The 17,668-nt window shown below is 44.4% G+C and overlaps 2 protein-coding genes and 1 pseudogene across 3 annotated transcripts; 1 reads left to right on the top strand and 2 right to left on the bottom strand.

Moving 5' to 3' along the window:
- The first annotated feature begins 4,534 nt into the window (after positions 1 to 4,534).
- Positions 4,535 to 5,308, top strand: LOC103627966 (uncharacterized; annotated as a pseudogene).
- A 1,150-nt stretch (positions 5,309 to 6,458) lies between these two features.
- Positions 6,459 to 11,547, bottom strand: LOC100192548 (Plant Tudor-like RNA-binding protein). Of its 2 annotated transcripts, none has more exons than XM_008682831.4 (4): positions 11,171 to 11,547; positions 10,865 to 11,006; positions 8,852 to 9,209; positions 6,459 to 7,357 (listed from the first exon to the last, which is right to left on the bottom strand). In XM_008682831.4, the coding sequence occupies exons 3-4, from the start codon at positions 9,191 to 9,193 to the stop codon at positions 6,785 to 6,787; spliced, it is 915 nt and encodes a 304-aa protein (XP_008681053.1). In that variant the 5' UTR covers positions 9,194 to 9,209; positions 10,865 to 11,006; positions 11,171 to 11,547; the 3' UTR covers positions 6,459 to 6,784. The 2 variants fall into 2 exon arrangements, with proteins under 2 accessions (XP_008681053.1, NP_001131239.1); NM_001137767.1 differs by having other exon boundaries at positions 6,471 to 7,357; positions 10,865 to 11,002; positions 11,171 to 11,279.
- Positions 11,548 to 14,269: 2,722 nt separating this feature from the next.
- Positions 14,270 to 16,757, bottom strand: LOC100191607 (60S ribosomal protein L4-like). The gene is given in 2 exon segments (NM_001137036.1): positions 14,270 to 14,685; positions 15,572 to 16,757. Coding segments are annotated over 2 exon segments (1,215 nt in total). The 5' UTR covers positions 16,673 to 16,757; the 3' UTR covers positions 14,270 to 14,571.
- Positions 16,758 to 17,668: the final 911 nt, after the last annotated feature.

The following is a 17,668-nucleotide window of genomic DNA, read 5'->3' as shown; positions in this document are numbered from 1 at the left end:
AAGTGCCTTCCTCAATGGACCAATCAAGGAAGAGGTCTATGTTGAGCAACCTCCCGGCTTTGAAGACAGTGAGTATCCTAACCATGTCTATAGGCTCTCTAAGGCGCTTTATGGGCTCAAGCAAGCCCCAAGAGCATGGTATGAATGCCTTAGAGATTTCCTTATTGCTAATGGCTTCAAAGTCGGAAAAGCCGATCCTACACTCTTTACTAAAACTCTTGAAAATGACTTGTTTGTATGCCAAATTTATGTTGATGATATTATATTTGGGTCTACTAACGAGTCTACATGTGAAGAGTTTAGTAGGATTATGACACAGAAATTCGAGATGTCTATGATGGGGGAGTTGAAGTATTTCTTAGGATTCCAAGTAAAGCAACTCCAAGAAGGCACCTTCATTAGCCAAACAAAGTACACTCAAGATATTCTAAGCAAGTTTGGAATGAAGGATGCCAAGCCCATCAAGACACCCATGGGAACAAATGGGCATCTCGACCTCGACACGGGAGGTAAGTCCGTAGATCAAAAGGTATACCGGTCGATGATTGGTTCATTACTTTATTTATGTGCATCTCGACCGGACATTATGCTTTCCGTTTGCATGTGTGCAAGATTCCAATCCGACCCTAAGGAATCCCACCTTACGGCCGTAAAACGAATCTTGAGATATTTGGCTTATACTCCTAAGTTTGGGCTTTGGTACCCTCGGGGATCCACATTTGATTTGATTGGTTATTCGGATGCCGATTGGGCAGGGTGCAAAATTAATAGGAAGAGCACATCGGGGACTTGCCAGTTCTTGGGAAGATCCTTGGTGTCTTGGGCTTCAAAGAAGCAAAATTCGGTCGCTCTTTCCACCGCCGAAGCCGAGTACATTGCCGCAGGCCATTGTTGCGCGCAATTGCTTTGGATGAGGCAAACCCTGCGGGACTACGGTTACAAATTAACCAAAGTCCCTTTGCTATGTGATAATGAGAGTGCAATCAAAATGGCCGACAATCCCGTCGAGCATAGCCGCACTAAGCACATAGCCATTCGGTATCATTTTCTTAGGGATCACCAACAAAAGGGGGATATCGAGATTTCTTATATTAACACTAAAGATCAATTAGCCGATATCTTTACCAAGCCTCTTGATGAACAAACCTTTACCAAACTTAGGCATGAGCTCAATATTCTTGATTCTCGCAACTTCTTTTGCTAGATTGCACACATAGCTCATAAATATACCTTTGATCATGTCTCTTTCATATGCTATGACTAATGTGTTTTCAAGATTATTTCAAACCAAGTCATAGGTGTATTGAAAGGGAATTGGAGTCTTCGGCGAAGACAAAGGCTTCCACTCCGTAACTCATACTTCGCCATCACTCCAAGCAACTCTCTATTCTTTTGGGGGAGAAATGAGCTTCAAAGAAACGGACTTCGTCTTTGGGAGAGAGTAAGAGCTCAAAGATAAAGGACCGGACTTCGCCTTTGGTATAATCTTAACTCATTTATTTTTGCCCAAAGGGGAAGATAGCACTAAGAGGGCTCTAATGATTCCGTTTTTGGCGATTCATGCCAAAAAGGGGGAGAAATGAGCCCAAAGCAAAAGGACCGCACCACCACCGATTTCAAAAAAACAAAAAAAACTTAGTGTTGAATATTTATCAATTGATTTTCCTATTGTGTTCAAAAAGGGGGAGAAAGTAGTATTTCAAAATGATATATCAAAACCCTCTTGAACGCTAAGAGGAGGATCTCATTTAGGGGGAATTTTGTTTAGTCAAAGGAAAAGCATTTGAAACGAGGGGAGAAAATTTCAAATCTTGAAAATGCTTGGCAAAATCTTATTCATTCACCTTTGACTATTTGCAAAAGATCTTTGAAATGGATTTACAAAAGGATTTGCAAAAACAAAACATGTGGTGCAAACGTGGTCCAAAATGTTATCTAAGAAAGAAACAATCCATGCATATCTTGTAAGTATTTATATTGGCTCAATTCTAAGCAACCTTTACACTTACATTATGCAAACTAGTTCAATTACGCACTGTTATATTTGCTTTGGTTTGTGTTGGCATCAATCACCAAAAAGGGGGAGATTGAAAGGGAATTAGGCTTACACCTAGTCCCTAATTAATTTTGGTGGTTGAATTGCCCAACACGAACATTTGGACTAACTAAGTTTGCCCAAGTGTATAGTCTACACAGGTGTAAAAGGTTCACACTCAGCCAATAAAAAGACCAAGTTTTGGATTCAACAAAGGAGCAAAGGGGCAACCAAAGACACCCCTGGTCTGGCGCACCGGACTGTCCGGTGTGCCACCGGACATGTCCGGTGCACCAGGGGGACTCAGACTCAAACTCGCCACCTTCGGGAATTCTCTGATGCGACTCGGCTATAATTCACCGGACTGTCCGGTGTGCACCGGACAGTGTCCGGTGCGCCAAGGGAGGTCGGCCTCAGGAACTCGCCAGCTTCGGGAAAAACCAACGGCTCGTCCACTATAATTCACCGGACTGTCCGGTGCGACTCCGGAGCAACGGTCATCTCCGCGCCAACGGCTCTCTGCCGCGCATTCAATGCGCGCTCTGCGCGCGCAGGAGTCAGAGTCGCCCATGCTGGCACACCGGACAGCAAACAGTACCTGTCCGGTGTGCACCGGACACCCAGGCGGGCCCACAAGTCAGAAGCTCCAACGGTCAGAATCCAACGGCAGTGATGACGTGGCAGGGGGCACCGGACTGTCCGGTGTGCACCGGACTGTCCGGTGCGCCATCGAACAGACAGCCTTCCAACGGCCACTTTTGGTGGTTGGGGCTATAAATACCCCAACCACCCCACCATTCATTGCATCCAAGTTTTCCACTTCCCAACTACTACAAGAGCTCTAGCATTCAATTCTAGACACACCAAAGAGATCAAATCCTCTCCAATTCCACACAAAGCCCTAGCGACTAGTGAGAGTGATTTGCCGTGTTCATTTGAGCTCTTGCGCTTGGATTGCTTCTTTTCTTTCTCACTTGTTCTTGTGATCAAAACTCCATTGTAATCAAGGCAAGAGGCACCAATTGTGTGGTGGCCCTTGCGGGGAAGTTTTGTTCCCGGCTTTGATTTGAGAAGAGAAGCTCACTCGGTCCGAGGGACCGTTTGAGAGAGGGAAGGGTTGAAAGAGACCCGGCCTTTGTGGCCTCCTCAACGGGGAGTAGGTTTGCAAGAACCGAACCTCGGTAAAACAAATCTCCGTGTCTCACTTACTTATTCGCTTGGGATTTGTTTTGCGCTCTCTCTTGCGGACTCGTTTCTTATTACTAACGATAACCCCGGCTTGTAGTTGTGTTTATATTTGTAAATTTCAGTTTCGCCCTATTCACCCCCCCCCCTCTAGGCGACTATCACACCTTCCTCTGGTCAGGACTGCGGACGGTCCGGCCCTAAGGCCCGGACGGTCCGCAGTGCAATTGAACACAGAGACAACACAAATGGTCAAACCCCGGACCCTCTGGAGGATCGTGGACGGTCCGCCCCCAAGGGCCGGACAGTCCGCGCGACCAAGACTTTTCAAATTTCAAACATGCTTTTGAATGAACTTTTAACTCAACGAATATGAGAAGCGCTGTTAGCCCTTATGCAAATGCAACTACTTGATGCTCTATGAGGCACTAAGTTTTACACAAATCTAAGTCATTGACCCCTCTTAATAGTACGGCTATCTAGCCTACTAATCCGGTCAGGTATCTTCTCTAAACACCTCAAGACCGGCAAAAGTAAAACCTATATTATACCTTTGCCTTCATCTGATCCACAACCAATGCGTATGACTCTTCAACATTTCCTGTTCTATGTGGTCCAACCCTGCATTCTTATTTCTCCAAGAATCGTTAGTCCACAAGTAGTTGTCATTAATTACCAAAACATTACCAAAGGGGCCTAGATGATTCACATCCAGCCCCTGCTCTCCAAGTTCCTTCGCGGTAGCAGGGCAGCGGCCCAGCGCCAGCGGAAGCCCGCCGCGACCGCGCTGCACTTCTCCGGCTCCTTCAAGCTGTCGGCTGTCGTGGCGCCGGCGTCGTGCTGCGTGGTGCTGGATGCCGTCAAGACCGCCGCCTCCTCGTCCCTTCTCCAGCGCGGCAGGGCTGGCCAGGGCCTCGACGGCATCCTGGCGGCAGCGGGCGAGGGGACATGGGCGCATGGCGCTGGCGGCAGGTGGGGTTTGCGTCGGCAACGGCGTTGGTTTGGGGCTCGTGTAGGCGCTGTGGGGTGGCGCTCTCTTCTTCGCCACCCCTCCCCTCACGATCTAGACTACTGCTGTGGACGGGGCGACAACCGTGCGTCGGCGAGGAGCAGAGGATTTGGATCCTCTGTGGTGGTGTGTGGCGTCGGCATGTGGGCAGTAGTGGCCCCGACGGTGTTTGCGGTTGTGCGCATGCCAGCGGTTCTGGCGCGTCGCAGCGGTTGCTGCCAGGGATGGCCGACGAGAGGTGCGGCGCGAGGGGCGGCTGGCTCCGTGCGTTGGGGCGTGTGGTGGGAGGTCCTCCGGCGAAAGCCATGCTCGCTTGCGGGTGGACAGCGGTGACGCCCGTGGGCGCCACCCCTACCCTATTGAGGGTGCCGTCTTTGGACCTCTCGCCCCATGCGGGATCCCTCGCCTCGGCCTTCTTGAGGTCTCTCGCTGGTGCTCGACCGACGTTGGGGCTCTAAGGGTTGGGGCTGGTGGGTTGGTGCGTCGGTGGGCGGCAGAAGGTGACATCACGCGACGGCTTGGCGGGGTGACATCGGCGTGGCTGACCCTTCAGCTTTCTCCTTGGTGCTGGCGATCTACACTGCTCTGCTAGGTCTTCGGAGGAAACTTTGCTTGGTTTGTACCAGGCGGGCGGCGATGGCTTTTCGACATCGTTTCTCCTTCTTGAAGGCGCGGCCCAGGAGACCTCCAGTTTGTGTGTTCGTCCGTGTTGTGGAGGCTCTTTGTCACTCCGCTTGGTTCGATGGTGTTCGGGCCTTTGTCGCTTTTGGTGTCTGCTCACTCCCGGGGTTCGGCGTTGTGGATCTTTGCTCGTGGTGAAGAATCGGAGCTGCCTCGTGTGGGTGTGCTGAGGCTTGGCAACGATGGCGCGCCGCGGTCTTATTCCTTGCGTCGATGTCTGGATGTAAGCGTCGTCGAGTTGCTTTGGCAGTGTGCGGCTCGTCTTGGGAAGTCGGAGTTGCTCGTCTCTTTTTGAGCTTGGCAACGATGACTCTAGATGTGTCTGTGTGTGGGGACTGTCGTTGTCTAGGTTGTTTGTTAGCTCGTTCGCCGGTTTTTCTAATGTGCGCTCTGTGTAGGTTTTGGGCCCGGTTTTCCTAAAACTGGGTCAATTCCATTCTTCTTAATTGAGAGGTAGAGCTCCTGCCATTACGTTAAAAAAAACATTCACGTATATTACGTTAATAAATTAAAATATTATTATGGTATCTACGACATGTGATAATTCTCATAAAAATATAATTAAGCTAAGCGAAATTGGCATGGAAGCTTAACTTCCGCTTTCTATCATGAGAATGAAATGATCTTAATGTTGACTTGCTTGGTCAGTTTAAAATATTTTGCAAATGGTCGTTAGAATCATGCAGCATGATAACATTGAACATACGTTTGAAGCTTGGTCACATAACTTTAACAGAGATATAAAATATTTTTTCTACTTAGAGCAGCATTTTTGTGATGGATTCTTTAGAAATATAGAAATGATATGTTTTTTAAGAAAACCTTTTTTTCACCTTTATAGGTTATGCATTTAGCAACTTATTATATGTCGAGTTGGACACAATGGGTGGATTTACTGTTTTTGGTTGTAGAGGGGTTGCAGCTTTTGGTGCGGACGACTATAACATTTTTCCCTATATACGTGAGTGGTGGTATAGTCTCTGGATTGAATGTTGCTAGTTTGTGTGTTTTTACTTATGTTGGTTGTGCGTTCTACTAAGAACAGAAGCCGAAATTTGTACCAAAGTAGTCCCTTAATTGTTTGGTATTTAATAAAGGCGCTCCCTTCATCTTCAAAAAAACACAAGAAACAAAATAAAACACCTCAATACGTGGTAAGGCTATCTTCAACAGGCTCTCTATCACACCTCCTACCCCACCTTCTATTTAAAATCACACTCTATAAATAGTACAGCAACATTGACATATACACGATGGGACCTTATCTCGTGTTGCCCTCGATAGTGGTTAAGGTTGCAAGAGACAATAGGAGTGCTTTTATTGCTACACCTACACCCCACACAAGTTCCTCTTTCCATTGTTTCAAGATTGCGTGGCACAAGCATCATTTTTCGTTTTTTCTTACGCAATGTCTTGAGGTGTGCAAATAGTTTGTCACACGACTGACGACTCACACCCCAGCAGAACACGCTACTATGCACCTCTGCAAATATCTTGGTTGAGCCAGGAGTTGGTCTATGACGTGGAGCACAGAAATCATTTAGAAAATTCATTTAATTTCGAAGAAAAACTTGTAAATATGGTCCCTCAAAGGAAAACTTGTTTGCATTTACAAGCAAGACTATATCCAGGATACAAAAGGCATGACATGTCTCGACACTGGTATGAACATAGGATTCTTTCTACCTAGACTAGACAGAGAACCATGTAATAGCAATTAGCAACAAGAGTAAAAGCAAGAGGCTCGCTGAACGCGGCGTTCGGCGAGCCAAGCCGACGTGCATGGCCGTTGGCCGACGACGACGCTGGAGACGTACGAAAGAGAAGGCCAGAAGGGCGGTGGCTGGCAATGCGCCAATGCCAAGTGCCAATAATCACGAGGACAGTAGGCGCCTGAGCTGGAGCAGATGCTCCTCGTTGGAGATGTTGAGCGACAGGCGCAGGTTCGTCAGCAGCGCCTCCTGCTCCCACGTCAGCGGGCCCGACGCGTACAGCGCCCGCATAGTCGACCCGTACGCCTCCAGCTCCAGCCCGTGCACGCCCGCCGCGTCCTCGTCCTCCCCGTCCCTCGCCCCGGGCGTGCACGGGCACGCGGACATGGCGTCGTCAGGGAGGCACCCTGCGGCGGCGGGGCGACGCTTGGCGTTGCCGCCATTGCCGAGGCGGTAAAGGTCGTCCACGCTGCAGCTGGCAACCGAGCATTCGGCGTCTTCTATGGCCTGTGAAGAGCTGTGCGGGTAGCTGCCGCCGTTCGGGTTGGAGGCTGCGGCGACATTCCGGGAATGTGCTGCTGCTGCTGCTCTGCCCAGATGGTGAGAGGCGTCTGCGGTTGCTTTCCGCTTCTTGCCGCTGCTCCCCAGCTCGTAGGCTCGGTGACCCATTTGATCCGCAGCCCTTGCGCCGGGCAAGGCGCCATCAGCAGGTCGACGATTACCGCGTCCGGTGGCCTGAAAGGGAGACGAACAACGGTAAGATCGTCAGTTTAAACAGGAATACGGCAAATGCGTAATGACGGCAAAAGATGGCCCAATGCTTCAAGTTTCAGTCGTTTTGTTTTAAAAAATATTCCATTCTGCAGTCACAAACTGTTAATAAAAAGGCTATATGTAATAAAAAAAGTATCACATCTGACAGTAATCAATCAGATTGTGCAGCTCAAGTCAGTGACATGCTGATAAAAATCACCATCCAGTGTTTCTACCTACAGCTCAAAAATGTAGGAATCTAGGACGATTAATTGCAATGCAATGAGGCCTGAGCAGGGTTCACCAAACCGGTTCCCTTCCAAAAACCAGCCATGACCGATATCCGATTAATCGCGATAAACCGGTAGAAACCGGCCAAATTCACATCCAAACCAATTTTTGAATTGAAACGACACAAAACTGATTAATTGGCCGATAAGACCGATAAGTCGGTCATTGAATTGATAAAAATCGGCAACATGTGTGAAGAAACCGAACCATTTGTCATTTGGCAAATAAAGAGTATTGAGGACACAAAGTTTAAAGTAAAGATGGCCCAAATGTTATTACAAGTTAAAAGATTTGAAGTGAAAAGGAAAAAAATCCTCAAAACCTAGCTACTAGAGGCCACCGATTTATCTCTAACTGGGACCGATTAATCCACTAGCAGGGGTGGCTAATTTCGAAACTTGTTTGATTTTTAGTTTGAAATCCGTAGCGTGTTTTCAAATTTGGTTTCAGTGGAAAGTCTTAAAACAATCCATATAATTTATGGAAAATTTGGCACCAAATTTGTTCGAAATTTATAAAATATTCTAAATTCAAATGGGTAAACCGGTGATACGGCCAAACCGGCTGTGACCGATTACCAATTAATCAGCCGGTTAGCCGGATTTATCGACGGGTTTGGTGACCCTTGGGCCCGAGGTGAAATGCATCAAACGAACTGCACAAAGACTTGCACCACAGCAAAACTGTAGCTTCACTTCTATTTTCGAAAAAAAGAACAGATAAGCGTAACAACTCTAACTTATAAGGAGAGCATGTTGTGACACAATTGTGATGTTTGAGAAGCTGTGATAGATTTCCTAGCTCCACCTGCTACATTATATACTGAAGAAGAAGCATTTAATAAACCATGTAGACGATAAATAAATTTACTGGAAATGGTCGAAGTCTACGAAGCATTTCCCTTCAACAACACAAGAAAATCACTCAATAGTCAATACAATATAACGGGACTCCTGACGACGATCGACAGTTCAGCACTGATGAAACTAAGAGGACACCAAATCACAAAATGCAACTGTTTTTTTTTCTTGAGCGAAAATGCAAATGTTGCTGTAAGCCAAGTGTGACGAATCAAAGATCCTACGTGCCAATTATACAAGAATTATGAGCTATCGATCGTGTATGACACATGAACAGGTAAATTTGAAACAGGGCGACTTTGTACTCCCAGGAAGTGAATGTTACCTTATCTGCTGCATGAAAGGGCTTGCTTTGAGGAGCTTCCAGACCACGTGGGATTCTCAAACTAGATATGTGGAACTCTTTGAGCTGGATGCAATCAGCAAGCCTGATAACAAAGTAGTTGTTCTTTAGCATCTTTAAGATCTTTCCAAGCTTCCATGTGCTGCGATCAAAGACCTCAGTTACATCTCCAATTATCCATTTGCATCTTGTCTGGACAACACCCGGTTGGTTTGGACTAGCAACATAATCTTCTCTCATTTTTTTAGAGTGGAGATTTCCTTCAGAAGTGAAAATCATATTGTTCTCCTTAAAAGTCTCCACTGCGCTATTTTTCAGCTTCATGATTCTACCCAGGAGGCTGTCCCAAGATAAATGGAAGAGGTCAGAATATACAGCAACACGGGAAGAAGGAAAAGAAAAATGTAGATCACAAAGGCATCATGATAACAAAACTAACAGTTTCTCAACGTAGGATCCAAGCAGAGAAGAATGCTTGTAACTCATTGTGTTCTCGCATATATTTAATCTTATCTGAATGCACCTCCAGTCACATAATTTTTTGGTATCGAAGGGGTATTCAAAAACATATTTTTAACACAGTTTCCATGTGACATTATTGAAACCTGCCAAATTTATTTTTGACATAAATGAATGAATTTTTATTCTGTTTCTTTGTCTTGATTCACCTGACATAATTTTTTTTTTTAAAGGAGTAACATAATGACATCAATGTTGAGCTGATTAAAGACTGGCCCAGTACCATCCCAATGGATGCAAGTACCAACTACCAAGTAACAAACAACACTATACTGTGCAAACATCTGAATCTAGACAAAAGACAGAATGTAAAGAAGGCCAGGAATACTAGGCAGAGTGCTGAAGTTTAACGATGAGAAACCAAGCACAATTGTTTCTCTGTCAGAATCATTGCAAGGAACAAGGTTTTCAGAGTAGTCAGACATCTGGTGCTGTTGGTCAGAGAAGATTCAGGATCTGGTGGGAGGAAATAAGTCATCCTGAATGCAGCGATTCATGGGGCAACGGGCAAACCAAATCGAAAAAGGTTCCCCTCCACATTCTTCTCATTTTTTTTTTGAAAAAAAAAACAGTTTGCTCCGTTCTTCTGTGACCTAACACCTTCCTAAATTTAGTCCTTGGTGTACCACCTTCTGATGGTGACCAACAACTGAAAATTTTGGTACAGCGGAAAAATCCCACAGGACACAAAAACTAGAGAGAAATTGAAGCTGGAAGGATCACACGAGATCCAATAAAAAAAACTCCATCAGCTGCATCCCTATACAGTAAAAAAGGACTCAGCAGAGAAGTCAACTCCAATTTAAAGAGAAAGATCCATATTCAGTTTCAAGGCTACTGGAAATCTCAACGCAGGAACTACCAGATTAGAGACCTTTAAAAACAAGTCAGAAAGGAATTATACATGGCTGTCAAGATGAATCAATCCATTCATGCATGATACAATGAAAGTAGGAAACATCAAACTAATGTAACCATAAAAGAGATCCAACTTGAACAATGATATCACACATGATTTTTAACGAGAGAAAGGAACACGAATAAACTACGTTTACAACAAAGGGGATTAGTTTTGGCGAACAAAGAACATGTAACAGCTACCTACTAGACTTGCCTTCAGTCCTAATAACCGGATTCCTTGATCGGGATTTCCAGCTAGAAAACCAAACTTAGATGCAACGATAAGAATCCATCAAACTATGAACACTCGCAGCATATGACAACTCAAACATTGGGCGTCAAGGATCGAACAGCACGGAAGGAACGCGTACGAAGACATCTCGCTCTGCAGAAAATCTGATCGAGATTTCGAACTAGAAACTAAGAGCAGAAGCTCGAATCGGTTTCAGGAAGATGAAGTCGATCCATTGTTTCTACCGGGCAATCTAGAAAAGACGGCGGGATCGAACGCGCAAGGAACCAATCCAATCCATCCTTATTCCAAACGAATAGCTGTGAGTAGTAAACAGTACTCACCTGCAGCAAACCAGTCGATTCGCCTCGCCAATCCAGGAACACGAGAGACAGGCAGCCGCGGAGTAGCAATCCCAATTAACCCCCAATTGGGTTGCGGTCCAGCCAACCCAATCGGGATTAAAGCCGCGCGGTGAAAGCCTGGCTGGGACAGCAGTTCAGGTCAGATGAAGAAGAAAAAAAAGGAAGGGAATAAAAAGGAGCTAAAGAAATTTACCACCACCGGGCTCTAAGAATAGCAAAGACAAATTGCATGTGGATAAAAAAAAATAAACTGGAGAGAAATCTGGAGACCAGTCGGAGACTAACCTCGGAGGACAGGCGGATCAATCAGGCGGTTACGAAGCGATCGGGACGCCGCGCACGCTGGAGATTGAGGGGGCAGGCCCGCCTTGCAAGTGTTTTGGGTGGAGGCGGGGGTGTTCTTTACTTGAGTTCTTGGCCCCTGCTTCCTTTTCTTTTTCTTTTTAAAATTTATTTTTTAAAATTGCTACCTTAAAACTGGATGGAACCCAATTGGTTGGCTCGTGGATTCATCCAATGTCACCATCCTACACATAGTATTCAGTTGGATTGACGAACCTAGATAGATTCCTAATTCGCCAATGCTAAAGTCTGACGACCCCTCTCCGTCCGTCCAGATCGCTCTCCGTGTACCAAAAGGAACAGTTGCTTGCACAAAGTTGCTATCGTTCTGGTGATAACACCTCACGAAACGGAGATTATCTTATAACATTTTGCCCCTGCACTGAGAAACGTTTATAGTCTGCACGCATCCCTTTTGTTTTGAACTGGGAAACGTGTACCAAAATGGCGGTCTCTGTACTGGGAAACGTTCCACAAGATGGTCTCAGGAACAAGGTCCGCTATCCTTTATGTTGCATGTTCACTAGTCTCTGAACTAGTTTCTGCTCGTGTTTATCTTATAAGCGGAGACAACATATGATCTGAGTTACACGGCAGTCCATCTCCAAGACCAATAAAATAAGGCGTGCACGAACTTTCGACTGACAATTCAGCCAAAATGCATATTTTTAGTGTATGCATCTATGCATGTTATATACTTAGATCTATATTAAAAATACTGTAATATGATACTTATTTTATATTCATTGTTGGTATATTTAAATGATTAAACCACTTTAAAGGCCGTGCCAAAAAATGTGTGTTTTATTTATGGGATGGATGGAGTACTTATTTTAAACTCTATGTGAAAATCATTACCTTAAGAATCACAAAATTAGGTTTTATCGGGTATATATGTATTATATAAAGCACCACGATCATCCTGTGTCACTTTCCTTCTTCGCGCTTTATGCAAAAACAAGTACACTACCCGTATCTTGCGACGACACATTATTCGATAAAATACTAGTGTACAAAATGATTACATGAAAATGGTCAGTATATATATTCAAATCGACTTTAATATCTCACAAATTATTTGTCGACAACCAATACAAAACTACACTTAGGATCCAGAACGCCTCCTCCTCTTCCTCGACTTTTCAGCCACGCGTCATCAGCGACAGCGCCTCTTCCTCCTCTAAGGTGTTCTTGCCCCGTTGGTTGCAAAGACATATTACAGTCGAGAGTTGCAGAAGTGTCTCATCCTCCTCTCCCTCATTGTTCTTGCTCTGCTGCCTACAGTGTCGCTAATGCGGTTCGAGACCCTTGTTGACGGGGAAGGTTAATGTCCTCTATGGTGGTGGTGCGAAAGAATCTAGGTGTTGATGTGAATACGAGGAGCCACTTTATGTAACTTACCAATTTAATTTTTACAAAATCCATCCAACCAAATCACCCCACAACCAAAACCTCTCCTAAATCCATTAAACGAATTCCACCCACATAAACATAATATCAAAACTAACGGCTTAGATTATTGAACAACGCATCTCTCTTATTCACTCAAATCCAATAATCAATGATATTTGGGTCATTTTTTTCTCTTCACTCCTCGCCCATGCCTCCACCCTCACTCACGTCACGCTGCCACCGCTGCCGACGTTGGGCCCTCTCTTTCCTGGGACTATAGCATTAGCTCAGGTATTAGGCTCATTTAAAAAGGATAAAGAATAATTTTACCAAAATATTTTATTACTAATTGGATAGTCTTTAAAAGGATATATAAAGTCTTTTAAAGTTGTTTTTAGTTAGATATTCAATAATTTGCTAAACTATTTAAGTACACTTGTTTGAATCAAAGAGCTAACTATTAGCAGACAGGACCTTAGTTTACGTTTCTGAAAGAGTTGAACAGTAGGTATGAGACAAAAGCAAGTTTGATGGGGTCCATGGTGGGAGGTGGATTGGCAAGTTGCAGAGGGTGAAAGTGGGGATGGGAGCGATACATCCACATCCGAGAAGCGCAAAAGCGCTCCACCCACTTTCTCAGAAAGAGAATATGCAGAAAAATGTAGCTGGATAGCGTTGCAAAGCAGCGAAATAAATTCGAGTTAAGGGTCCACTAGTTTATGCATCCAAGTCCCAACTCTATATCTACAGAAGCAGAGCAAAAGGAGACATGAATTTCTTAGCCACGCAAACATTCAGACATGCAATTAGATGGTTTCATCTTTAGACGGTCTACAGTAGTCAATAGACGGTATAAAATAGGGATCATAACAGTAGATGACATTGTTCTACTAAATTTGTTTAGACCATCTCCGGCATGTTATCCATATCAATAACCATATTCAAACTACACTATACAAACAATACAATCTACCGTGCAAAAGGTGTTTTTCGTGACCATATGGATATGTGTGGTAATGGATCACGATCCAAATAATTCTTTACAAAATGGTAAGGAACTAAATAAATGTTAGTTCAAAAATGAATAGAAATAAAGCTCGATCCTAATATAATAGGATCCTTAGGTCTTATAGTGGTACATTGCACTTATATAATCACTAAAAACACTTTTTTACATTGTAAATTGCGATGGTCTTACAGAAGTTTAAATTAGAAGATGAGATATAGGATCTACTATCCTAAATAAAATTCGTTTTACCATTTTAGTTGGTTCATAATATAATTAATGTATTTATTTGATATATGTATTCAAATTTATCATCATCTATCTGCACATAGATATAAAAATTAGGACCTAAAATAACTAATATTTTGAGACTTAAGGAGTAACATTTTTGACATACCATATTCATTTTTTTGTGCAAACAAAAAAACTAAATAAGTCATTATTAAGGTACCTCTACTAATAAAATAAGTCATACCAAAATAAATAGTATTTATAGAAAAAAAATAAAACGGAGAGTCAAACAGGATATCTAAAAGTAAAAAATCCTCGTATTTTGGGACAGTGGATATACTGCAATCAGAATTACCACCTGGCAAGAACTGAAGAAACATGCTTCAAAGAAACGGAACAAACAACTGAACATATATACTATTATATACCCAACAAACAGAAGGGCACAAAGAAAATGCATACACTAATACAACTGAACATGAATACTCGAGTAACCAATACTGCCAAAAACAGAAGCACGGTGAGTGTTGAGAATCGATATACTTCGTTTCCATAAAAGGTGTAATAGGTGTCTGGAAGTAAACATCCAGCGGTAAAAAAAAACTACCAAAGCCAAAACTAATGTCAGAATATACCAATAACAAAGGATATTTGACAACAGCGATCAAAATCATAATCTCTGAATTGGCAAAACAATAAGGGTTGGACCAGACAATCACTGTGTAACACCAAGCCACTTGGTGAAGTTCTCAAACTCTGTGTAGTCGCTGTCTGAAACCATGGTCTTGTACCACGCCTTTCCAGCAGCCTTGACCTTAGAAGCCTCCTCCTGAAAGGAAATTACATATCAGCACATCACTCCAGTACTATGAGATGCTCCAAATTGGAAGTCATTTGGCCTTTTCTGGGTACAATTTTTTTTCTAAGCGCCTAGATAAAGATTATGTGTAGCCAGATTGGCTAGAAAGAAGACATTAGTAATCAATCTAGTGGTGAAATGCAACGCACAGTTCATCTAACACTAGCAATCTACCGTATGGGAACAGCAATATACATGCAAAATAACTGACAACAGAGCAGGTGTCTAGGACCAAGAACATCAGCAAAAGGTGAAACAATCATGTGTCATTCAGTTCACGTATTCAAGTAAATCTATGGTGGAAATGATGAGCTACAGTCAAGGTTGGTTTAGTTTTGTCCTACTCCTAAATTAAACATCTCAAATCTGGCCAAGCTTTTACAAGACATATACTAAAATCTACAGTTCCAAAAAATACATTGTCAAGGCATATTTCATGGATTTAATTTAGAAGTTAGAGAAGCAGGTAGCTTGGTGAGTTCAATGTAGAAAGAATACATGATTCACCACAAACTAGGGCAAGCAACCAATTCATCAGTTAGACTAGCAAACTCCCAGACATTGAGAAATAGGGCTAATCCAGCAATAGAATTGACAGCTTGAGCGGCACACCAAAAATGCAGCATCAATGTTAACAGTTCGACAAACGACCTAAGCTATAACACAATACAACCTAATTCAATAAATATATCATGCCCTATAATATTAGGTTGCATAAAACATGCTGAAATACACAATCAATTTCAAATAAACAGTATGGTACTGAAACAATACAATGCTGGTGTAGAATACAATGAACAGCTAATAATCTATATACAGATGTATAAAATGAAAATGGAAGAGAAGATCGTCGTACTGGGCTGAGCTTGGTCCTCTTGGAATCAAGCTTCTGCTTCCTGGCCTTGACACGCGCTGCCTCGGCTAGGGCTGCCATCTTGCGTGCAGTACCGAGGTACGGGTTCAGCTTGAGCACTGCAGCCATATTCTTCAGTGGGTTCTTCCTAGGCTCCCTACGCTTCACATCCTTATTGATGGGCTTCACTACAGATTGCACCTCGTCAGAGTTGATAAGCCTGGATAGGTCAGCGTTTGCCATCTTGGGCCTCGGGAGCACGAAACCCTTCTTCTTCGCTGATGGTGCGTTGAAGGTACCGTACACCTCATCCAGCTTCTTGAATGCGCACTCGGTCCAGATGACGAACCGGCCAAGGTGGCCACCAGGGGCGAGATCGAGCAGGTTGAGGCGCTCGACATTGGCAACATCAACGCCAGGGAGGTTGCGAAAGGCCTTGACGACCTTAGAGCCCTCAGTGCCGTAGACAACGAGGGGTCCCTTACGATTGATGTAGCGGCGGTTGCGCATCTTGCCCTTGCCGGGGCGGATGCCAACAGAATCCTTGGCCTTCTCAGCATCGGCGTAGGCACCGAGCTGTTTGAGGATATTGATGGCCTGGGCTGTCTTCTCAATGGACTCCGCGGAGTCCGAAACGACCAGCGGGAGCTCGGGCACAGACTCCACGCGGTGGCCACGTGCGAGAACAAGGGACGGAACGGCGGTGGCGGAGAGTGCGGAGGCGATGGCGACACGGCGAAGGTGTATGTTGACGCGACGGTGCCAGCGGCGCCAGATCTTGGTGGGCGCGAACATGCGTCCACCACGACACATGTTGCCGAACGCTCCCTGGCCGGCGCGGTGGGTACCACCGCCAGGAACGCGGGGGATACGGGATACCGCACGCCCCGTGCCCCAGGACTCCGCGGAGGTCTGGTGTCCGGCGCGACGCGACACCGCATAGGGTTGGCGGCTGTTGCAGGACAGGAGCTTGTGGACGAAGCGAACGATGTCCGGGCGGATCGGTGCGCGGAGGACGTCCGCCAGCGGAACACCGGCGGAGTCCGTGGCCATGTCGCCCTCCAGGGCCCTCACGGTAACCAGGGGTCGCGCGGAGGCGGCCATTTTGCGGCGGCGGGGAAGGCTAGCGGCACGGTGGCTTCGGCGGCGGGGTGGAAAAGGGTGGAGGCGCGCAGCGAGTGATCGACCTTTTATGTGAGAGATTGTGTGTGAGAGGTCTAGGGTTTGGGAGGTGAGATCTGGGGCGTTGATTTTGACTTGCGGAAGAGTAATCACTGTATCGCGTCGACTGGCCCGCATGGCAGTGGGAGTTGAGGACTGTGCCAAATGGACAGTGTGTGCGTTGAAAGCGGGGCTCGGGCGTGCAGGGTTTTTCAAAATTCAGTCCAAATTTAAATTTTTTGAAAAGAAAATATAAAAATATGATAAAAAACTACATATTCTAGTGTGTAATTTGGTATGCATGATATCTAAATTTAATTTATTTTAGCCCATTAAAATAATGGTCTCATTAGTAAACCTCGTCGGCTTCTCGTCAAATGGCGACGATAAACTGCCCGAGCAGTGGTAAACCAACCACAATTTGTTACTAAGAAACCATGTTGAGGTGTATTATTTAGTAATTTTATTGTCTAGATTCGGTTTTTGGGTTTAAGGTTTCAAAAAAAAAATGTGATGACGTCTTGTTAATATCTAGTGATATATTAGTATTGTTAATGTGTAGTTATATATATTAGTATTGTTAATATTTAGTTATATATGTAGCTGGTAATAATATTTGCTACTAATGTGTTGCATACTTGTATTATTTTTGCCACGTTTGTAGGACACATGTCAGTTTTAGTCTGGCAATGCGAATAAAAGGTTGGCGCAAGTTTTAAGTGTAAGTATTGTAAAAAAAAGAGCGGAGGAATAATATCTGATTGAAGGATAATCTCAAATGTAAATATGTTTCGATGTTTTATTTGTTTTATGTTACTATGTCATTTGTTATAAGTAATATATTTTTATTCTACTCTCATTACATATATTATTCTTGTTCTTATTTATATAAGACATGTTGGACCTAGTCTGATAGCGCAGGTAGAAGGTTGGTACATG

Source organism: Zea mays, chromosome 5 (genome assembly GCF_902167145.1).
Source record: "Zea mays cultivar B73 chromosome 5, Zm-B73-REFERENCE-NAM-5.0, whole genome shotgun sequence".
Lineage (NCBI taxonomy): Eukaryota > Viridiplantae > Streptophyta > Magnoliopsida > Poales > Poaceae > Zea > Zea mays.
The sequence above is the reverse complement of the archived record's forward strand: the minus strand, read 5'-3'. Positions and strand labels throughout refer to the sequence as shown.